Source organism: Symphodus melops (genome assembly GCF_947650265.1).
Source record: "Symphodus melops genome assembly, chromosome: 1".
In the NCBI taxonomy this organism is placed as follows: Eukaryota; Metazoa; Chordata; class Actinopteri; order Labriformes; family Labridae; genus Symphodus; species Symphodus melops.
This window is the reverse complement of record NC_136691.1, coordinates 826967-851624: the sequence shown is the minus strand read 5'-3', so window position 1 is coordinate 851624 and position 24658 is coordinate 826967. Positions and strand designations below refer to the sequence as shown.

General features: G+C 45.7%; 1 protein-coding gene across 1 annotated transcript in view; it reads left to right on the top strand.

Annotated features, from left to right (window-relative positions):
* LOC306835603 (collagen alpha-1(XII) chain-like) overlaps positions 1-24658 on the top strand; it is an 86335-nt gene that overhangs the window by 12521 nt on the left and 49156 nt on the right. Inside the window, 12 exon segments of the mRNA XM_079362246.1 lie at positions 1954-2232; positions 2314-2589; positions 5350-5622; positions 12413-12682; positions 14237-14503; positions 15504-15696; positions 17584-17708; positions 19918-20067; positions 20160-20279; positions 20786-20950; positions 21139-21285; positions 22246-22397. Of these exon segments, the coding sequence (XP_079218372.1) occupies positions 1954-2232; positions 2314-2589; positions 5350-5622; positions 12413-12682; positions 14237-14503; positions 15504-15696; positions 17584-17708; positions 19918-20067; positions 20160-20279; positions 20786-20950; positions 21139-21285; positions 22246-22397 (2417 nt within the window).

Sequence of the window (24658 nt, the reverse complement as noted above, 5' to 3'; positions counted from 1 at the left end):
AGATCATTTCAGAAAAGATTGCAAAACATGCTCCTAGCAAAATCCAGCTAAGTTGGGCTTTATGGAGAAAGTCGCTCCTCCTATTTAACGAGATATTTTTTGTGATTACTGTTAAAAGTCTTTTTGTAATTGTCCTTGCGAAACTTTACTGTGGCTCTTTAAACCCAAGTTTGATTTTCTGTTTTGCAGCAGAGGTGGGATTTATGGTAGCACGTTGATTTTTTTACTTTGTGAATTCAGATTGATTAACTTTCATTTATCCTGCTGGTTTAGAATTCGTTCAAAAATCTGCTGATACCTAATTATTGCTCGAAGTCCCAACTAAAGTTTTGTTGCTGGTTAAGGCTGAGGCTCTGTGTCAGATAGTTGTGTGTGTGGCTGGTGAAAGCTAGCATGGAGAGCAGTGGCTAACTCCGGAGCTAACTGTCCAGCCTTCCTGAGATGTTTAGGAAAACTTAGACGAGACACGAGGAAAGGAGATTCCCACTTGATGTTTATTTCTTTACACAGTTGAGCCAACTGAACCACGTGGCAGGCTCAGTAGCATCGACGTTAGCGCGCATAAACGGAGACTGGGTGTGTTAAAGGTTGCATCAAGAGTGGGTTAAGTAGCTCATGAGCTCTACATACAGGCACAATCAGGATGAGAATACCTTGTGTTGTTTTTTTCACAGTTAAAGCAGTGTCTGTCACAAGCCCCTCCCGCCTGATTAAGTCAAATGTTAAATGAGAGCGGCCAGGCAGCTATTATGGTTTAAATCATTCGTAGTGTGTTTTTGTTGATATTTATTGATATTGAAACCACATTTAATAATTAATTACTGCAGTCAAATGTAATTGAAGCACCATGGACTGGGAGGGAGAATACAGAGTTGTACCAACAGTCTTCCACATGTGCACAATTACTTTTCTTTTCACTTTTCTCAACCAAACTCTTTCTGCCTCAATGTGTTCAGCACATGTCCACCTTTTGATCTTTGGAAGGCAGAGGGAGTTTCTGCATGTGGAAACATTAGAACTGGGTCAAGAAGTGGCTGAAGGGGACTTCTTATTGTTAGTTACAGCACCAGATGAAACTGTTGTTGTGGCATCGGGACCATCCAGACTGTCAGGTGTTTTTGTCCGTCACGTATCTGTAAACAAAACTTGACACTGAGATGCATTCTTTGTACTGAAACCATTAGCCAACCCCCCCGAAACATCTGGAAGTCAGGTTTAAACAAGAAAACAGAGTTCCTCAAAAAATGCTGCTTCAATCAATTAAAGCCAAATATTAATCACTCATTTCCTTGGCAAAAAAAAAGAGCTTCCAGGTCTGCCAGCACAGCTTTGGTTGCAGATTATATAATACTTATATAATAGTGACTTTATGTAAACGTAAGAGAAGTGTGCAGGAGCCTGAAGGAGCTGCACAGGCACAACTTCCATCCAAAATGTTAACACTAGCCCCTTTAAATCATTTGCTAATGATTTCATAAAGTATTATTTGTTTGTGTGTTTTCTTCCAACACAAACTTACTTTTGATGAGGTTAAGGCGAAGCTTGTCAGAGTGCAGATTGCGTCCTCTGAAAAAGACTGAATATATCAGAGAGGTGAAATGTTCAGTGATGCACGCTTCTGTGATCTTATTCGCCGGCTTGAATGTCTTTCTTCGCTCTGTGTAACTTGGGAAAGCTCTGTCGAAAGGTTAATTGGTAGCTCTCTGGCAGAAAGCCCTGCAGGCACACACCTTCAATTAGCAATCCCAGCCCGGTGTTCTCTGTATAAACATTGTGACTGAGGAGAATCAGGCAGAAGAGGATGTTGACAGTGGAAGAGAAAATAGAGGCCTGGAGGCAGGGGAAGAGAAGATTCTGTGAAAGCTTTAACATCGTTGCCCAGAGAGTGAATTTCACTTCCAAATTCATCCAGAAGATGGGATCTTGTGTTTGATTCCTTGTTTTTTCTTTCAGGACTGCTCCCACCAAGGGCGCTGTCCTTCTCAGAGGTTGGACCCAGAAGCTTCAGGACTTCCTGGGAGATGGACACCACCTCAGTCGAGTCCTTCCTGGTTCAGTTCAGACCAGCAGCTGAAACCGATGGTCATTATGTGTCCATGTCGGTGCCCAGGGATACGCTCACCGCCCTCCTCCCCAACCTCACCCCGGTCACACGCTATGAAGTCAATGTTTATGCACAGTATGACAAAGGGGACAGCTCGCCTGTCACCGGCTATGAAACGACTTTAGAAGGTATTTACGCCGGACTCACAACATTTACATTTCGATCTTTAAAATGGAAGCAGTATTTTAAAGTATGCGTGTTTGTTGCAGAGCTGGGCTCCGTGCAGAACCTGAGAGTATCAGAAGAGACCACGGAGAGCTTCAGGGTGTCATGGCAGCCAGCTCCGGGAGCCGTCACTCGCTACAGGGTGACGTACGAACCCGTCGGGGACGACAGGACGAGGATGGAGACGGCGACTGTGGGAGCGGAGACGAACCTTGTGCTTCGCGAGCTTCTGCCTAAAACCACCTACAGGGTCACCGTCAGCCCTGAATACAGTTCTGGTTCTGGAGTGCCTCAGCAGACTGATGGAACCACCAAAGAAGGTGACCAGAACTTTACATTACACTCTTACAAATAAGACGGGACATCACATATTTCACGGTTTCTTTAAGCTTTAAGTCGTAGATCGTACCGCTCCTTCAGAGTGATGCCAACAGATATAGAGCTCCCCCTACTGGCTGATTACAGTATAGGTCAGAGGCTCCATTGGAGGCTGCGTTTCTGTCATGCTGATATGTGTTGAGTTTGTTTTGAGTTCGATGAAGCCCTTTTGTTTTATCATTAGTTTTCTTGATGTTTCACAACGTTGTAAAATGTGGTGATTTGCAGCTCTGTTGACAGATGTGGTTCCTGCGACTGTTAGCAGAGTAGAGTAAGAACAGTGAGAGGAAACACAGGAGTCAGTGAGCTATCAATAACAATGAACATCCACTCCAAACGGACGGAGTAGTGTGTTCTGCTGTGGAGCGTAACCACCGGAAGGATCTCTAACGTTGTGTTAGCGAGCTAACTGTTAGCGAGCTAGCTGTTAGCGAGCTAGCTGTTAGCTTGTGTTAGCCGTTCTGTACTGTGCAGACTCTGACTCCAAATGTCCAATATGTCCCCGCTCATTATAGGGGGGGGACATTTTGACTTCACTTGTTTACTACTGGAGAATGTGGAGATGTGTCGTCCGTATTTATATACAGTCAATTTGACAAGCTGGAAACGCCAGTGTCATGGATCAGGATCCCGACACTCACCACCGGGGGAAAAATCCGAACAGATTCAAAGATTTATATGTTCATAAGGACAAATCAGCTGATTTAATTGTAAAGAAAAACTGAAGTGATTCACCTGATGTTTACTCTCTGACATCTGGGCGAAACCAGCTCGGAGGTTTTAAATGAATGCAGGGAAACATCAGCTTATTGAGTCAAACACGTTTCATTAATCAAACTTCAGAGTGGGAATAGATTATTAGTATCACATTAACTGTTCTTCTTTTTTTTTTTTCCCCTCGATAAAAAGTGTCCTGAAACATGGATGGAATATGTGTAAAAAATGAAGGCTAACGAGGACATGCAGAGCTCGTAAATAAGAGGTTTAAACCCTTGAAAAAGAGCCAGGGCTTTAAAGGGGAACAGATAATGATCAACAGGTTTGGAGTGGTCGACGATCACATGCTGCAGGTGGCAACAGAGGAGCAGCTCCGAAGTCCAGAAATCTGAGTATCTGTTGACTCACCAACAGGTGTCTGCAGATGTCTGATTATCAAAAACAAACACAAAGTAGACGCAAGTTGAAATCAAAAAAGATGAAAATAGTCGAGGCTGTATTTTCTTTTATTTGCATGATTTAAAGATCACGATGAAAGGTCTTCAGTCTTCGTCCCGACTGACTCAGATGATTTTTTAAAAACGTTTTTATCGTGCCACTTGGCGATTGCGTTCACTCCAAACTTGCCGGGGAGTTCCAGGAGTCCGCTGAACTTTGACCCCCCCCATGTGGAAAATGCAGTGTTGGTGCAACCTGCCACCCATCGAGCTGCTCGTCTGACCTGTTCGGCCGTTTCCAGGGGAAAGGAATGAAAAGCAGACAGAAGCACAGAAAGGAGGGGAAAAGGTGACAGCTGGGTCAAGATGCACTCAGGAAGGATCCGGAGGTTTTTCTTGTGGGAGTTAGAGAAGTCCTGAAACTTGTTGATCATTAGTCGGGATGTTAGGGAGGGGATTGCGTAGCTACTGGAAATAAACACTTTATATTCCGGTCCATGGTAACAGCATTTCTGAGCGTGTCTGAGAGTACCGTGCACCTCCTGGTTCCTCCAGCTGCTTGTCAGCGGAGCTGGATTTTTCCCGTGTTTTTTTTTTTTTCGACGGTTTATAAAAAGGATGAAACTCAGGAAGCCGCCAGCTGGCTCTAAAGATGGAAGATGTGTTTTCTCTTCTCCACAGTGTTTAGATAGTTTACCTGTTAATGACTTTATCTGAAAACTATGACTGTGTGAGGGTTAAGCAGCAGTGCCCCCCCCCCACCCCCCTTTTTTACTTGCAGCTTGTGTTAAAAAAACCCAGTTCCAGCCGACACTGAGATCATTTCTTCACTTCTGAGTTCATTTCATTTACATTTTGTTCCATTTTCATCACTCTGTCGGAAAACATCACAGCGGGACAGAGACGACAGTAAAAGAGTTGACAGTAAGAGTCAGGACGTTAGCGGGGAGCTAAGTAGGACGAGTGAGTCAGAGAATTACTCAAACTGTGAGAACGGTTTGAAGGACTTCAGACTCTCCCGAGGCGAACAGAGAGTTCATGGTCCCGCTCGAGGACTCGTCAGACCGGGTTCCTGCTGTGTTTAGATCCACGCTGAGCAGACGCACATGCACAGCAGACGGATGGAGTCAGAGAGCGTGGGGAATAACATGCAGGCAGCTAGCTTACAGGTCCATGGACCCTTCTGTACATGAAGGGAGCACACTCACCACTCGGCTCCTGGCACCCCAGGAGATCTAAATGACCCCCCCCCCCCCCGAAGGTGAAACACAACCAAGACAATGTTCAAATACGACACCAGGAAAAATGACAAGTATATTTTTTGGCGTTTTTTCAGAAGATGATGTTCTAGATGTGTTTCACTTTGGCTGCGTTTTTTTAGGGTTTAAAGGTTTAAGAAAAAATGCGGCATAGAAACAAGTTTGTTCTGCTCATTTAAATAAAAAGATCACGCTCGTCATGTTGATGTTGGATGATCATAAGAAAACAAACACTCTCCTGTTTTGGGATAATGGTTTCACTTTCTGACTTTGCTTCTCACCTTGGCAGTCCGGGGTTCCCCTCGTAACCTGAGGGTTTTCAACGAGACCACGTCCTCCATGAAGGTCTCCTGGGAGCCGGCCCCGGGCGATGTGCTGCAGTACCGCGTGGCTTACCGAGCGTCTGCTGGTGGCCCCAGGAAGGAAGTGTCTGTGAAGGGCGACAACACGGCCGGCGTCCTGAAGAACCTGCAGCCCGGCACCCAGTACGACATCTTCGTCAGCGCGCGCTACCAGTCGGGCCTGGGCGACGCCTTGGAAGGACGAGGCGCCACGCTAGAAGGTAACCCAGTGCATGTTAAAAGCATTTAAAGTTTTTCAACTAGTGGAAAGAAAAAGTGTTGAGAAGCTGAATGTTTAAAAGCACCTTAAAGCCTCGGTTCTAATGTTCACTCGTCAGGTCGACTTCCTCTCTGTGTCAGTTCTGGCCTGCAGCTGGGACCCACACGTCTCCCAGATTAAACTATTACTCTGTTTTTATTACGGCTGTATACTTCAATAGGCTCGGCCGGTGTTTGAGGTTTCACTTTAATTGCTGTGACTAAACGCTGGCAGACGACCAAATGATCCGACGGGCCTTTAAAACAAACACGAATAAAAGTCTGTGTTTCAGCTCGGCTCTCTTTAGCTGTGGCAGAAAGGTTCGGAGAGGTCCGACTCTCAGTCCCCCCGGGGAAGGGGGAAGGGGGGGGGGCTTCAGATGCTTATTATAACAGGAGAGGAATAATAAACAGAAGAAGAAGAGGGGAGAGGAGGACCAGAGGGCTGTTGTTCCTCCTTGGATTCTTTATTTGTTGGTCATCTGGAGGCTTTGGTCTCTTTCTCTTCAGATTGAGTTCAGGACACGACAGTGGACAGAGTAGGAAGTGGGGAGAGAGAGAGAGAGTGTGGGAGTGACGTGCAGGAGGAGCAGCAGGTCAGACACAAACCAAGGCTGCACATGAGGCAGCGAGTGTTCACAGGAGAAGATCTTAAACAGGCGCACTATGAATGTACACCGATGTGAATCTGATGCCGGTTCAGTTTGGGATGTGTCCGATGAGTTGACTGATTTATTGATTTCCTCTCATCACCCTTCTCTTGGATTTTAGACATTTTCACAGAAGATATTTTCCCCCTCTTGGAATCGTTGGTTTCCTCTGATTAAGGGCTGTAAGCTGCAACATTCAGTGTATTTATGATTCATTGATATTGAAAGAGGGAATTAATAATCGGGAGCTTTCAGCTGTTTCTGAGTCTGAGGACTTTCTGGTTTCACCAGGGCACAGAAACGTGAGCGTGCGTGCAGACGCTCCGTGCAGAGTCAAATCATGTAACTGCTGCAACTCATGTCGGACCTTTGGGAGTCAAAGTTTCTGTTTTTACGATGTGACAAAAATCAATGCATGTCATTCTGTAAATATAAGAGAGCCTGTATCATGTGAACCTGTGCAGCCTGGACGTAGTGAAGCAGCTCTCGCTCAGTCGGTTGAGCTGTAGCTGTAAAAGCAACAGTGGACACAGCAGGCAGCCAGACTGAGAGGTGAGATGAGACGCAGCAAGACCGGACAGGAATGTAAGCCAGCTGAGCGCAGGGCTGGAAGGTGAGGAGGAGCTGGGAGGACTGACTCATCTCAGTCGACTCCTTCACCTTCATCCCCTCCCCTCTTCACTCCTCTTATATTTATGCCTTTCCTTTCGCTTTCCTCTTTAATCCTCGGCCTTTCTTTGCATTTTTTCCCGCCCTGTAAGGGCTTGCCTGGAATTCAGCGCCGCCGTCCGCAGGCCGTCTGTGTCGGCCTGCACGGCGCCCACATCGTGCTCACAGTGCAGTTGTTGTTTTTTTTCTCTTCTGCACTCCAGGTTAGCACTGGTTCAGTGCGGTGGATTTACTTCTGTTGTGTTGAGTTCACGGTGTGTTTTAGCGTGTTGCTAAGGCTCCCCAGACATCCCTGGTGCTGGACCACATCAGAAGCAGCTGGCAGGAAGTTCTTCATTACCTTTATTTCCCTGACGTGGGGCTAAACTGACTCGCTGCACAGATACTGTACCCACATTAAAACAAGCGCGCTCACTCAGTCCTGTTGTCTAAACTCTGATTTTACAGTAAGAGCTGACTTAAGCTCCATTTACGACCACATGAGAGATGAAATGGAAAACAAATCTCCATGCCAAATCCAGCAAGTTCTCGTGTTTCCTGTGATAAATGGAAACCATCAAAAACCTAAAGATACATCCAGCAAGTTCTCCATTTTAACACGTGATTAAACCACGCCAGTAAATCCCAGAATATGTTGAAATATGGAGAGTCTAGCCCAGTTTGTTTTAAAGCTGTCCACAGCCGATAGCAAAAGGCCCTGCAGCTGCTTTTTGTCACAGAGTCGTTTTCTCTTAAAACACAATCTGGAAACATCCCAAAAGTCTGGACATGAACCAGAACTAATATGACGCTGGGATGGGGATGGAAAAAAAGCTTAAAACACTCTGAGAGAAGTGAGAACACAAGAACAGTCACAGAAGTCACAGCTGATCTTTAAAAGCATCTGAGAACGTTGAAGGTTTTTCTTTTGAACCCTTTGAGCTAAAGTTAAACTCGCACACCAATAAAACTGCTGGTGAACATGCTAACATGTCGCTAACATGCCCCTTTATGCTAATTAGCTGCATGTTGTTTATCATAATGCATCTGAGTGTACTGCAGGTGAGGTTGTTGTTGTAAATCCACTCTGATCCTGTATTTGATCATGTCTATAAACCCCTCTATTTCAGCCCTGCTCAGAACAGGCTGTTTCTGTGTCTGTAGCTTTAAATATGTAAATGAGCTGTGTCTGACCACGCCCCCTCTCTGGAAGGGCTCGGGTGTACTCGCGGCTTTCTGGCTCCATGTCCTATTGTTTACGGTGAGAAGGCAGACTCAGAGGGCAGAACAAACACCTAGCTGTGGGAGTGTCACCCACCTGGGGGAGGGGCTACTGCCCTTTGTGATGTCATGAAGGGAAAAGTGGAGCAGGCAGAAGATGGAGAGGATGGACTTTTCTCATCATTGGGGGGTTTGGAGACAGATTTGATTTGGAGTGAGACATCCTTATTTTCATAACTCACAATGAGCGTTTCAGAAATGAACGTTTTTCTAAGTCAACCCAAGTTTCATCGTCCGTTTGTGTGATTTGAATAGAAATAAATCGATGGACGGATGATGGGAACGGATGTGTAAAAGAAAGACATGCAGACCAGTGGAAATGGCATGTCATGACCTGTGGTTTTCCTCAGACTTGGTTTGTGGATATAAAGGTCTCGAGGAGAGCCAGATATTCCACTCTCCATCTGATGGCTGTCTGTGGCTTTCATTTCCAAAAGTCTGAATATTCCTCTTGTCGCTTTGAGAGAGACAGAGCAGATGAGAAGTGGCACTGCAGCCGTGGAGAGCTCCCAGCTCCCTGCTAATGGCGGCTGCAGTGGCGTCTGTGTGGTGAAGACTGGGTGACGGCGACTGAGTGAAACAAAACACACCATTAAAATGAAGCAATTCTGCAAGAAGCTGGAGTGGAGTTTTCTCAACTCAAATGAAAAGCAGCCTGTCTAGGCTGAAGCCTCGTCAGAGAGAGAGCTTCAAAGAGCAGCTTGAGTTTAAGATGCTTCAGGACAAGCTGCCCGGTCACCTCTCTGGAGCACCTGCTGTAACGCCTGTGTCTGCTGTGCCCATTTTATAACCACAAACCAGGCTGAGAAAGCAGAATCTAGCTACATGTGCATGTCCAGAAGTCTTTGAGGTAGTGCCAGAGGTGTGAGTACAGTCATTAAACAGTCAATGCAGGAATGTAAATTGGCTCACCAACATAAAGGAGCAGTGATTAGCATTACGTGTCCTAGACAATAACCTGAAACCAGGAGTGATTAGGGTGATTATCATTGAGTACCCAACTATTGAGGAGCAGATTAGCATTAAGTGTTGAAGACAATAGAGTGAAACTTGACCTAATTAGGGTGATCATGTCAACCATTACAGATGTAGCATAACACAATTTATGTTTAGGTCATATATTGTGGTGTGGGTACTCAACTTTTTTATTTCCCCACATTTTGGATTTGGCCTCTTCACATGGGACGCCTGGTCTCCGACGTGTAATCCAGTTGTTGTGCAATCGTAATTCCGAAAAGCGTCCTAATCCATCTTTCCACACGTTGTGGACGCCTGGAGCTGGGACTCTAATTGTCTAATTGTGATGCAGATAAGTCCTAATCGGTTCCTAATGTTATGGGTTCGATTCTAACTGCATTGCATTAGTCTTCATAGGTATAAGTAGGAACAGCTAATAAGAACAGCCTGTTGTGTTTTTTTTTTTCTTCTGGCCTTCGTGAGCGTGAGCTGAGAATTGTTCTTCACTGAAGCGTCCAAAAACATTTTTTTTCCATCTGGAAGCACGAGCCAAGCCCCCCCCCCCCCCCCCCCCCCCCCCCCCCCATAAGATCTGCATCTGCTGTGATATATTATCTGGCTCACTTTCTTAATTATGTAGCTGGATGTGATTTTGTTTCATTAACTGTCACATTTTGGAAAATTGGCTTTTTGGTCTTTCCAACGCTGCGCTGTCACCTCCTCTAAATTCTTCCATCACTAAAGCTGCTTCACAAGAGCAGAAACCTCCTGAAAAACTCCGGATCCTTTTTCTCAGGAGAAACTGTGAACGCCACGTTCTTCTCCCCCCCCCCCCCCCCCCCCCCCCTAAAAACTAGCTTAGCAGACATTCGAACCTTCGTGCTCTGCCTGTAAAGAAAAGTGAAGATATGTGTCGTTGTGGTGGCAGGAAGTCGATTTGCTCAAACAGATCCGTCAGGACTTTGGTTTCCGATGTTCTCGAGTCCTCAGGAAGTTCAGACGAGTGCGTGGAAATCAGTGAAAAACAGTAACGCTGTGTTTGTGTTTATCATACTTCACAGTTTCATGAGCTTCAACAATGCTCACATTTTTGTGGGAGGTAATTGGTTAACTTAATTACAGCCTCTTATGTTTGCCAAATGTTTTGACAGGGAAAAGTCTCGGAGGTGTGCTCCAGCTGGATGTTTGTGAACAGGGCACAGCTGTGTCTTGTTGTTTCACCTGAGTGCTGACCAACGCAGAGAGGAACAGGAAGCTGAGGCAGAGCCTTCAGGATGTTCCTGAAACTTCCAAAGACTAAAAAACATTCAATGTCACAAACAAATAATAGAGGAAGTCTCCTCGGCCTGCAGGTCCATATGGACCCCATACGGACGTAGAATGCAAGATTTGGGTTCCAAGTGGGTCTGTCAACAGGGGCCATGGTGGCCCTACCTTAGTTTGGATCTCGGATCTACCTGGGTTTTAGGTTCAGGACCCGTGTAGGCTTAGCCTCTGCCTTAGAGAAGGATCTCACTGGGCCTTAGGTGTCGGTGCAAAATGGATTCCAAGTGTGATGGTGTGCAGGTTTCACGGTGGCCCCGTCTGTGTTTTCACTTCGGGGTCCGACTGGAGAAAAACTGTGTTGATTACAGGAGGTTGGCAATAATCGGTATCTTTGCTGTTTCTGTTTAATATTGTTCAAACTGCCGGGTCAGAGAGACGCTGAAGTGCTGCCTTGGTGGCCATGTTTGAAGCTTGGATGTTTAACAAGTTAAAAACGTGGTTATGAAAAACACCAGTGAGTCACCAAAACTCTGAGACAACATCCTCCGGGCGTCATGAACGCACAGACACAACAACTCCATGTAGCTAAAGTCACATCAGCAAACATTCAGATGAAGAAGCTCTCACAACTTCACAGGAAATGTGGAAGCACATTCCCTTCTCTCCTTTTTGCCCTTTTGGATTTTATATTTATAACTTTACCAAGTCTTCCATGAGGTCATTTTGACCCTGAGCTTCATCTCAGACAAACACGGACGAGGCAAAACTTCTCAGAAGTCGTCGGACGAGGCATCACATTTTGAGCCGTCAGACGTGGAGTCAGATCCAGACAAACTCCAAGTTAGAAAAAAAACAAACATTTGTGGGACTAAACAGGAAACATGGCGAGAGAATGATCGAGTGTTTCCTTTCCTTCAAACTCACCAACGAGTATCAGTGAAGGACTCGAGTTGGTTAGTGCACGTACCCATGTATGGAGGGTGCAGTCCTGCACTCAGGTTCAAAATCCCCCCTGTGGCTCCTCTCCCGTAGTCACTCCCTGATCTCTCACTCCCCCTGAGTTCTATCCGATGTCCTATCTCTCCAATAAAGTGCCCAAAAATAAACCTCAAACAAAACAAAGGAAGACTCAATTTAAAAACGTGCACTCCCTGCAAATGTGAGGACAAAGATATAAATCAACAAGAAGCTAAGGGGAGAAAAAGTCGTCATTTCAGATGATCTGCTTTTAAGTGTGCAGCTGTTGATCAGACGCCACCAGAGGGCACCACTGATGTGATGACGCGATGCGAGAACACGACTCTGTTTTTCCTCTCGCGTGTCTCCAGCCTCACACGCTCTGCACTTTTTTTTAATGAAGCAGAAACGACCAACAACAAGAACAAAAGAGTCAGTGCACACACAAAAAAAAAAGAAGCCGCGGTTAGTCGTTCAGTTCTTCTGTCCGTTCTGTGGCCTTGTAATAGTTTCCACTTTGCCAGAACATGCAAAAAGGTCCATTTGTTTGAAGGGAAGATGGATTTTAAAAACTGAACCTGACAGACACTGGAGGGAACATAAGAGCAACTTGACTTCCTGTTCTCACAGCTCACAGATGAGCTGAAACATCTGTGAGCCGATTCTGCTCCAAAATCTGACCAATCAGTTTAACGCGCATCGAAGCTACATTTAAAACACATTTGTAAGATTTCAAAGTGAAGCACATTTATATATTTCAGTTGATTCATTCATTTAAGTCGAACTTTAAAATACTGTTTAATCATCCTTTGCCTCTGATTGGCTAAGGACGGGTCATGTGATGGGTAACGGGGGATGCGTTTGTGGTTGTTAGCTAGCTTGTGGAGAAAAGTAAAAGTGCTGTATAATAATAATAATCCATATATCGGACCCTCACGTTACATATTCATAAAACTACATAAACTAAACGTTCATTTGCTTGACTTTATTTCAGAGGGAGGCCCGCCCACTAACCTGGTCACCAGCGACGTGACCGACTCGAGCTTCGCCGTGTCCTGGACGGCGGCGCCTGGGAATGTGAAGATGTACCGGGTGCGATGGAAGTCTCTGTTCTCTGAGGAGGCCGGAGACAAAACCGTCCCGGGAGACGTGACCGACACCGTGCTGGACGGACTCACTCCTGAGACGCTCTACCAAGTGTCTGTGGTCGCCGCCTACGGTCACAAAGACAGCGAGCCGCTCACGGGACAGGAAACTACTGACGGTAAGACGATGATGGAGACAAATCACTGCATGTGCTCCGGAGTAAGGCTGGACGATTTTAGCGATTTTTACCCGGACTTTTTCGTCATGCACTCCTCATGCATTTTTCAAGTGTTGGTATAAATTTTTTATACGTTGGACGTCGCAACTTTAGCACGACAGGTTTTGCAGCGTACGGCCTCAAACCAGAAAAACTCCCAAATGACCGGGAGTTTGTTAAATCCCTGAACTCCGCGTCTTGTCTGAAGCCATTGGAGCATGTGGAGCAGGCTTTTCTGATTGGTTAGCGTTAGCTGTCCACGAGCAGCTAGCTGCTTCTGATTGGTGAGCTTGGCAGGGGTGGTTAGTAGACACAACAGCTCCTGGATCAGTCAGAAGGAGCACCGCTTTGGCGATCATTTCTGATCAGAAAACGATAAATCGTTCAGCCGTACTCTGGAGACATCCTCTAATGCGATTCACACGTACATCATGATTTGAGACAGGAGGAGAATAGTATGAGCTGTGCATGCTGTGACGGCTCGCTCCAGGTGTTTGACCGTTGTGTGGCCAGGTCATGAACCCAGTGAGGGAAGCGTTCACTGTCCCGTCACAGTAACACAAACGGCAGATGAAAAGACTTGTTTGGATTATGAGCTCAGAAGAAAAAGAGCCAAAGTCGACTTCCTGTTAGCGCAGGATCAAACGCTTGTGTAACCATACAGTTGGCGTCCTCCGACAAGGGTTTCGCCTTGTAGACGGTGGGAGCAGTGAAGGTACTCAGCTAAAATACTGTCATGAGGAGTAAAGCGACTCAACTGAAGAAGACCGAGGAGACTATTTATTGTTCCGTCGTGTGTGTTCTGTGAGTGATGCAACGTGAGCTGCGACGCAGACAAAGCACACAGTTAAAATGTCAACAGATTCCTCGCTCTATATGCACACAGGGAAAATCAAACCAATGCAAACAACCCCCCCCCCACCACCACCCTCCACTAAAACACCCCAAAAACAAAACAAGCTGAAGATAAACTAACAGCTTTTAGTACTTATTGTTCCCCCGCTGCAGACTTCCATCTCCAGCTTCATGTATTTGTTCAGATCCATCAACACAAGGAGAAGTTGGACGCCATGTGTTTTATAAAAAAATAAATCTCCAGAGTCAAATCAAGTAGTCTGAAAAACCCTCCTCGGGATCATTACAAGCGTACGATATTTAATCATCTGCAGCATCGCAGGAATGAAATCAGTTTCCCTTTTTTAAGGGTTCGATTGTTTCTGGGGAAAAGGAAAAGTGTGGTTCGTGTTTTTGATCTCTTCTGGGTAAAGGCCGAATTCATGTTCTTCATTTTTGGTTTCAGCTGATGATATTACTCAACATGTAAGCATGTATTTATGACTACAACATGATATTAAGGGAAACCACACTTGGCCTTGAAGATGAAGTGGAAAAAGTTGTTTTGTTTTTTTCGGGTGTGGATGAACAATGCCGACATGTGTAGCTGTGAAGTAAGGGTAAATAATAAGTCCATTCTTCTGCATGTTTTAAACAATACAAATCTTTGTGTTTTTTCAGTCTCTGCTGCTGGTAAAAAATTGACCGTGTCGGACGAGACTGAGCGAACCATGAAGGTCACATGGACGCCGGCGCCAGGCAAGGTGGTGAACTACCGGCTGAAGTATGCTCCCGTTGGTGGAGGGAAAGAGGTGATCCTCAGGATCCCTGGGACGGTCACCTCCACCGTCATGAAGCGCCTGCAGCCAATGACAAGCTACGACGTCTCCGTTTACCCCATCTACAAGCGCGGGGAAGGAAAAGCAAGGCAAGGAGTAGGAACGACACGTACGTTGGTCCATAATTCAACCCTCTGACAGACACTGCAGAAACATGTCCATCTCACCCCAGAGCTTTTCACCCGAGGTCAAACATCTGAACACGAGGTGGTGCAGTCTGCGACTGAGAGACATGTTGTTTTAAGTTCTTCCTGTGTTGGTTGAGTTAGTAGTTTGGAGTCCGGTCTTTCAGTCTGTTTCACACATCCTCTAAAAAAAAGGCCCTCAGGTTGGTTGACCTTGAAGGTTGACCTTGAAGGTTGACCTTGAAAGGTTCCTGTTTGGGGCGACGTGTCGGGATATAAATGTCTTTGAACTTAAGATAACCCTTCATGCATTTGGACTGTGTGAATGTTCGATTATCTTTTCTCATTTTGAGAGGACATCTTGCAACGTCCAATCATTTCGCTGGCAAAGACTTAAGTCGCGGCTAAATTGGCCTTATAGGTGGAAAGTTTTGCTCCAATCACATCGCTTCGTGTTTGGCTTGAATGTTATTTCGCTCGACTCTTGGTATTTGTCAGCATTCAAAAAAAGAATTTGATGAAACTGGCTTGTTTGACAATGTTGTCACTTGTTTTAATAGCAGTGTTAACACGTCATACAGCCTTGGAAACAAACGGGACTCCATCATCCAAGTTGTAGATTTGTTTCCACTGTTCCACCAAAAACAATATTTTGTGACTGATTTAAAGGTTAAAGCGCTCTTCTTCTTTTTTTAGGTGAATATTTTGTCACACTTTAGCTGCCTCAGCGAAAAAGGAGGACGCTGAAATCACAGTTAGCCACATGCTAAATCACGAGCTACCATTACTAACACACAGCATGACACGGGGCTATTTAACCAATCACACCAGGTTCAAGGTTTTGTATTATGGACTAATGAGAAAGTGGCTTCAATGTGGTGTGGCTGATCCCCAAACCTTTGCTAACAGTTAGAGATGTGTTTACGCTTCATGCTGCACAAGTTTGTTTTAAAGTTCTGGTCTGGTTTTTTTTTTTTATTTCAGTGTCACCATACAAGGCTCCCAGAAACCTCCAGACCTCAGAGCCCACCAAGACCAGTTTCAGAGTGACCTGGGATCCAGCGCCTGGAGATGTTAGGGGCTACAAAGTTACCTTTCACCCCAGTGGAAATGATGTCGACCTGGGGGAGCTCCAGGTCGGTCCGTACGACAACACAGTCGTTCTGGAGGAACTCAGGTAAGCGTCTGGAGTTCTTTAATATTTAAGTATTGACTTTTTAACACGGGACTCTAAAGGGGATTCCTTGTTATGTGGAGTCATCCTCAAGTGGACACTTCTATCAGCATGCGTATCTCGATGCTTGAACAAACTTCAGTCGATGGAAATGCATGCCTGCCTTCCTAAAACATCCAACATGGATCACCCCCCCCCCCTCTAGCTGCATCAGTGCAGTCTGTAGGGTCTTGGGTTGGGAACCAGAGGGTTGCTGGGTCAGGTAACACCAGGACTTGAATCAGCAGCCCTCCCAACCCAAGTCTGGAAAAATTGGTCTGGTTGCAGAAAAGGCATCATTTCACTTCCTGAGAACTACTGAAGTGCCCTTGAGCAAGACAACTGAACCCCAATCACTGCATGTGTAGGCCCTCACTCTCTTTTAGTGCAAGTCCAAAGCTACTGTTTCATTACCTTCTTCAAACATTACTAGAAACATAACAACCAATCATAAACACCCAAAGAACCATCAACCAATCAGAAACACCAAAGAACCACCAACCAATCAAAACACCCAAAGAACCATCAACCAATCAGAAACACCCAAAGAACCACCAACCAATCAAAACACCCAAAGAATCATCAACCAATCAGAAAGACCCAAAGAACCATCAACCAACCAGAAACACTCAAAGAACCACCAACCAATCAGAAACACCCAAAGAACCACCAACCAATCAGAAACACCCAAAGAACCACCAACCAATCAGAAACACCCAAAGAACCATCAACCAATCAGAAACACCCAAAGAACCACCAACCAATCAGAAACACCCAAAGAACCACCAACCAATCAAAACACCCAAAGAATCATCAACCAATCAGAGACACCCAAAGAACCACCAACCAATCAGAAACACCCAAAGAATCATTAACCAATCAGAAACACTCAAAGAACCACCAACCAATCAAAACACCCAAAGAATCATTAACCAATCAGAAACACTCAAAGAACCACCAACCAATCAGAAACACTCAAAGAACCACCAACCAATCAGAAACATCCAAAGAACCACCAACCAATCAGAAACACTCAAAGAACCACCAACCAATCAGAAACACTCAAAGAACCACCAACCAATCAGAAACACCCAAAGAACCACCAACCAATCAGAAACACCCAAAGAACCATCAACCAATCAGAAACACCCAAAGAACCACCAACCAATCAGAAACACCCAAAGAACCATCAACCAATCAGAAACACCCAAAGAACCACCAACCAATCAGAAACACCCAAAGAACCACCAACCAATCAGAAACACCCAAAGAACCACCAACCAATCATAAACACCCAAAGAACCATCAACCAATCAGAAACACCCAAAGAACCATCAACCAATCAGAAACACCCAAAGAACCATCCTAACTACATGAACGTGGAGTCAACCAGCCAGAAACCTTTTTCTGCAAAAACCCTGAAATCTGAAACCACTCAGTTTACTTTAGTTCATCATTTGCACCTTTCTGAATGTGTCTGATCTAAACTCTGTAATATATAATTATATATATATCACATATTATAATAAAGACTTAAATAAATCCTTCAGCTAATAAAGTATTCCTGTTTTTCCAGCTGTTTTCCATAAATACACGTCCGACTGTTTTTCCAGCTGCAGCACACTCATGCTTTCTGCTCTGACTCATTTTGGGACATTTTTCAATTAGAGGTTCCTAATTTTGAAAAAAAAAAAAAAAAAAAAAAGATAAAGAGACATTTCTTACTGTCCTTTGAAGGTTTGTTGTTTTTTTTGAAGGTATGGACGCCTTCACGATCCCTTCAGTTCTGAATGTGTCATTTCACTGTGAGATCACAAAGAACTGATGTGTGTTTGTTTGTTTTGCTCGCAGGGCAGGAACTAAGTACACTGTGTCTGTGTTTGGGATGTTTGAGGGGGGGGAGAGCTTGCCCCTGGCCGGAGAGGAGAACACCACCCTCATGGACAGTCCTGAGCCGCCTCCTATCGATCCCTCTGGTAAAGCCGAGAACTCTTCACACTCACATGATCGGCGTCAGGCCTGCAGACCAGACACTCTCCGCTCCGGGTCGTTTCAGAACGCCACAGCTCTGACTTCCAGGTGCCAGGACGATGACTTATTAGTTGTCGAGGGGGACTTAATATCAGCGTCAGTCTGGTGCTGATTAGTTTGATTGATTCTGGACGTCTTGGCTCCGTTGTCTCGCTCATATCTCATCAGGAGAGAGAGAGCGTTGACACTTACACTTATGAATTAGCACACACGCGTTCACCTCACATGCTGCGTACTTGTGTTTGTAACCACCAAACAACGTGTGGGCCTTTTAAAGATATCGCCTCAAACATCCATCTTCTTATTGATCTCAGAGTCTGCAGACCAAATGTCTCTCCACTCATCAAACGCTCCGTTCTTCCTCTTTCTTTTTTTTTTTTAAATGTTATTCAAAGCGTGGAAAAGAGGCTCTGCTTGCAATTACAGACTTTCTTTATGATCTAGCAGCATTAGCTGCGGGGATGTATGCAGTTAGGAAAATGTTATGCTTCTCATAAGACCTGGAGGAGGAGGAGGAGGAGGAGGAGGAGGAGGTGCTCGGCCTGTGCAGAAATTCCAGCTGTAATACGGAGCAGACGCGGTGGCTGACTCGCCCGCCCTGCACCCAACAGGCCAAGATGTTCCATCGAGCGTTCGCTCGGGGAGCCTCGTATTTTAGACCCTTTATCCAGACTGTCTGACACCCACATGCTCAGATCAGTCAGCGCGTTCACATGTGCCAATTCACAACCAGTGTTATCTGAAGAGCAGGTGAGGTCACGAGCAGGGGAGGACTTCCTGTCTGCTGCTGAGGTGGAGGTCAGAGCAGGCCGTGCGGGACGACGCCCGTGGTTTCTTCGTCACTCTAGATTGAAAAGTTCAAAGGTCACAACACTCTTCAGTCCTACTCCAACAACAAAGTGCTTCATAGGAAGTCATTGAATTCTCTGATTTAGACTCATGACCCTGTTAATTCACAAAGACCCGATTCACCTTTTTATTCACATTTATCTGTGAAAGCAGCGACACTGAAGTCAGCGTATGGATCAATCTGATTCTTCTTTTTTTTTTTTTAATTCTCGATTAAAAATGAAACAACAAAGGCATGTAAGTCATTTTGAAGGTTGAGAAGAACAAAATCCCAAATAATAATAAAAATAATTAAAAAAAAATAAACGTGAAAAATGAATCGGAGGTGCGTCCAGTTCTGGTGTTGAAACACTTTTAAGATTTTTCAAACATTTGGCTAAAACAAACCCCCCCGACATGAAGGAATCTGTTCAGCTCTCATGTTGATTCATCAGCTGACGAACATACAAGCTCAACATATCGTCATATTCAGATTCTAAGTTTGGCTTTAGGTTGCAGCTTGTTAACAACACGAGAAACGATAGAAGAAGAAGAAAAACAGGAAGTCAGAGCTGCAGCCTGTTTCTGCAGGACGGGAGCGTCTCCACTCGTCCTCTGAGTGTCTCACACAGAAAGGTCTGCAGAGAAGTCTGTGTTTGTGTCGCGTGTTTAGACGAGCGAGCGTCACAGCGACACGAGCGTGTCCTTTAACCAGCGCCGATCCTCACACAGACGAGGAGCCAAGCATCCGAACGCTGAGCTTCTGTCTCTGCTCAATCAGAACAAACATAATCTGATTGTCTCCTAACCTGTCTTCAATCGCACACAGGGACCCAGACAAAAAAAAAAGCCCCCCCTCCTCTGCAGGTGCCCCGGAGCAGGAATGTGCAGTAACTCTGTGAAACAGCCGGCCTCGTATATCACAGTGTCAGAGAGGCTCAGGCCTGCTGCTGGAGGAGGAGGGGGGGGGGGAGGGGGGGCGCGGCCTCTGAGGAGACCAAAGGACTGGCTGTGCTGGGAGACGCACAGAGAGAAGACAGATCATCCAGAAAGTGACAGCTGTGTTCAGAGTGTGAATTATGTTTGTGTCGTTTGTAAAACATCCTGCTGTGTAAACATCTTCCACTTGTGATCGTTGTGCTTCTCCTCCTCCTCCTCCTCCTCCTCCTCCTCCTCCTCCTCCTCCTCCTCCTCTCTTTTTCTCCTCTCTCTCCTTCTGTATCACACAATATGTTCACTTTCACGTCACCACACGTATTCATCCCTGGCGGTTTCACGTTGGAGCTGAGCCCACGTGTTTTCTCACCCTCCTCCTCCTCTCTGCAGAGACTCGCTGTAAGACCTCGGCCAAGGCCGACATCGTGCTGCTGGTCGACGGCTCCTGGAGCATCGGACGCATCAACTTCAAAACCATCCGCAACTTCATCGCCCAGATGGTCAGCGTGTTCGACATCGGCCCGGACAAAGTTCAGATTGGTAAATTTAATTAATCAGCTTTAATTTACTAAGTTTGACTTTTGTTGTTGTTGCTGGTTCATGGTCCCTCTCTTGCTGCGTGCGTCCTGCAGGTCTGGCTCAGTACAGTGGAGACCCAAAGACGGAGTGGCACCTGAACGCCCACCCAACCAAAGAGTCGCTGATGAAGGCCATCGAAAGCCTGCCGTACAAAGGAGGCAACACCATGACAGGTAAACAGGACAGCAACGCACAGAGGCCTCTCCGCTGCAGTCTGTCCAGAAGCTGCTCGGAGTCTGTGCATGCATGTTTGTCCAAACGTCTCGCTGCATCGTCACTCATGTTTTCTGTCGTTAAAAAGGAGCGGGATGATTTGAAGTTTTTTTGTTTTTTTTGCATCGTCTCAGCGCTCTCTCTGGCGTCATATTTGATCTCATGTTCATGCACCGTGCAGTGAACACGCAGTTCAGTCCACATCAGGGCGACGTGATCCAAACTCCTGCGTGGAACCTGAGCGGGGGGGGGTTTTTTAAGCAACATTTTTGGGTGTTTTTGCTTTGAGGAATGTACCGGAGCTTTCTGCGATTTAAAAAGTCATAATTGTAAATCTTAATGTCAGGTGTTAGTGTTTGTTTACATGGGTTAGAGTTGTATTAAAATGGTTGGATAAGGGGGGGGGCAGATGGCCTAGCAGCTGTCCCACACACTCACAGCCTGCTGCTTGAATCCTCTCTCGCAGGACTGGCTCTGAACTACATCCTGCAGAACAACTTCAAACCGAACGTGGGCATGCGAGAGGACTCCCGAAAAATCGGCGTCCTCATCACTGACGGAAAGTCGCAGGACGAAATCATCATGAAGTCACAGAGCCTGAGGGACAGCGGCATCGAGCTGTACGCCATCGGTGAGACGCTTCCACTGGTGATATTAAGATGCTTTAAAAAAGTTCATCTTGTGTTTGTCACCAAAGCTCAACGTTCTCTGCAGGTCGTAGATTCCTCCCGTCCACCGGGCGGCGCTGTAGTACATGTGCTCTGTGTGTTTCTGTGTTCATGATACGAACTCCTCGTTGACGGTGCTTTTTGCTCTCAGGCGTGAAGAACGCTGACGAGAACGAGCTGAGGTCCATCGCCACCGACCCCGACGAAATCCACATGTACAACGTCAATGACTTCCAGTTCCTGGTGACCATCGTGGACGACCTCACCAACAACCTGTGCAACAGTGTCAAGGGTCCAGGTAGGGGGGCGAGGGGGGAGGGGGGGCGAGGGGGGAGGGGGGGGGACGACTGGTCAACCTTTACCTCTAGTTTCTATCTAGGTTTTTTTTTATATCCCCATCAATGGATTTTGTGATCAATTATTTATTTTGTACTTTACTCACAAATGCAAAGACTTTTACAATGAAAAGAAAAAAAACAAAAACAATAAAAAAATAAATAAACCCAGCTCAGGAGGACAAAATCATACATGGTGCCCAGTCGTGTGACATTTTTCATGTGATTAATATAAGAGCTTTTTTTTTTCTGATTTCAACTCTGTTTGCAGAACGAGACAGTAAAAAAAGGAAAGTGGGTCCAAAAAGCCGACCTGTGCTTTCTCGTCTTCGTGTTTCAAAGCGAGGTTTGACCGCTCGCAGCTATAACTCTGCTCGTTCTCTAAATACCGCTGAGTCAGATTTACACCTTCTCTGCGCTCCCTGCAGATGGAGGTCAGGTTGGAAAATGAATATTTCAGGAGTTTAAAGACTGACAACCATATATTTAGAGGATCTGACCTTCGGGCCTTCGGTCGGCTTTTTACAGACGCTGGAGGCCGTGAAAGTTACTCTGCTGAGTAAATGACACTTCCTCTCGCACAGCTGCTTTTTAAAAGATGAAACTCGTGGTGGTTGAAAAGTCGTTTTAATCTCACGCTGGAGACGGATGAGTCCAGAAAGACAGACGATGACTCTGAGATCCGTCTGACAGCGTCCATTAATTATCTCTGACCATCCAAACACAGATCCAAGCTCCTGACGGGACGTTGACGTTGGAATTGCGTTTTCGGCTGTAAATCAGTTTGAGGAGGAAATCGAGAGATGATTAACGGCACGCAGGAGAAGAGCAGCACGCAGGCAGATTTGTGGCGGCAGGGTTCACGCGGTGAAATACTCGACGTGTCAGATCTCATTCCAGCTCCTTCTCGTCTCCTCTTTCAGGAGGTGAAGTGACGGTAACCGGGGCGCCCACCAACCTGGTGACCTCAGAGGTTACCCACCGCTCCTTCCGTGCCACCTGGACGGCGCCCGACGGCCCCGTCGACCTGTATCGAGTCACGTACATGGCTGTGGCTGGAGGACCCACCCAGCAGGTGAGCGTGCTCTTTGTCTCGAACACACGTTGAGCCCACGCTCTCGTCTGATTGAACACTACTAGAACGACCATTAGCAGTCATTTTGACTGCTTGGACATATTTAGATATAATTTGAATTATCAATAAAAATATCTAAGAATTAATTGGTGGAATAGGTAAATATACACCAGGACATTAAATGAAAACTATAATGTTTGAGTGTTTTATTTATTCACTCTCTGAGTCTGCTCCTCCGTCTGAATCTTCCTCATCGAGGCTCTGAAGCGAAGCTAAAGCCTCCATTACTCCCATTTCATTATACTGAAACTATAACGAGGTTTTAGCTTCACAGAGCATAAAGAACAAACACAACAACAGAGCGGGAAAAAGAGCGGGAAAAAAGAGCGGGAAAATGTAGCAAATCGTGAACTATGTAAAAAGCATGCGGTCAGTTTGACTGTTTATGATAGTTTTAGATCTCATTTGTGTTTGGAAATTTTAATGATAAAACAATGTTAGAATGAAATACACACACATTTAGGAAAAGTCAGGATCCTATTGGTACGTAGGTTTTTTTTTTAAAACCAAGTTATGACGTTGCAAATTTTAAAAACAGTCAAAATGGCTGCCTTGGTAGTTCGAGTGTTGGAACCAAAAATCTGAATCTGAAGTTTCTGATATTATCAATCATTCAATAAATATCTCATCTGTCCATCCATTATGTGTACTTCCTCCTGTTCGGGGTCGTGGGGGGTCGTGGGGGGGCGAACACATCGATAACAACGCTTCACTTCTCAGGTTGAGGGTTAAAGAGAGACTTAATCCAACACAGACTGAAGGAGAGTTGTTTTTCTTCAAGCTGCTTTAGATCTTTGCTTCCTGGTTTAAAAAAGAACAGACTCAGGTAATTGGTCTGATTCAAAGACTCCAGTCAGAGGAATCTTCTTCTTCATGTGCAGCAGCTGTTAGTGCTGGAAAAGATCCTGAGTATCCAATAACATCTTGTTTGCTTGTTATTTCCCTTTTGGCTCTCGTGAGACTTGGCTTGAACTCCGACAGATCACTTCTTTGTTTGTTTGATTCCCGCGCTGCACCAATCACACCAGCTTTAGCGCTTCCTGTGAGTTTAGCTAATCGCGGCTAAACTGCACCATGACTGACACTCCTCCATGTTGTTTGATGTTATATGTAACCTGATAAAGGGGGTCTGGTTTTCATTCTGAGTCCCCCTCAGGGACTTAAATCCCGGTCTCTTTGTTAAAGCTGCATTAAGTTTACACTTCACCTTTTGTCAGCGCTAACGCTGGAAGGTTCAAACCAGCCTGGGCTGAGTTTCCACGTTTGGCCTCCGCACTCCTCCTCGATGTGTTTACATCGGACTGTCGACGGCGTACGAACACAACAACGTGAGACGGATGATATTTACACGCCGCGTGTTTAGCGCAGCTCTTATCCGCTGCCAGGTGCTGAAACACATCGGACTATAAACCCGGAACATTCATCCATGAGGGAGGGATGAAATGTTCCCGTAGAGAGACCTGACGAGTGTCTGAATGTTTTCACCTCGAGGAAGATCTTCATGCTGGAAGTAGATTTCTCCTTTTTTTTTTACGCAGAAGTCTTGGGTTCGAATCCGACCTTGGCTCTTTGTTGAATGTGATTCCTCACTCCGTCAAACATTATCAAAAAATGTTATCGTGAGTTTTTAATGACCCAAAGTATCAAAAAGTACCTGAGAGATCTTTTCTACCTGGAGAGATTAAACCATCCGATGAATCTGTCCGTGTTGTGAAATGGCGAGCAGATCAGATCCATCAGATCTCAGCTCATTCCTGCAGCTTTCTTAAACCCAGCGAGATCTCTGAGAAAACTTTGAGTCGTGCACTTGGAGCCGCTCGCACGTAACCACGAACAGACGTGAATAATTGGATGGGAGGAAAAGTCTTCTCTGCAGATAACGAAGTGGAGGAGCTGCAGTTTGTTTGTCATTCCCCCTCCGGGTTTAATTTTCCAGCTGAATAAGAACAGGAATGTGACACTGTTAAGCAGCCAATTTGGACATCCTACCGGAGGACTTTTCCCATCAGCACTTGAATGCATCACGGCAGACTAGAATCATCTGAAGGTGAAGAACCAGAGTCTGGACCCGCACCAATCACTGATTGATAAGAGATCGCCAGAAGAGATCAGAGCAGCAATTTAACGCTGTCAGATCTCAGACTGAGCTCCGAGTCTTCGTCCCTCCAGAAGATGCTAACGTGCTGTTGTTTATTAAATCC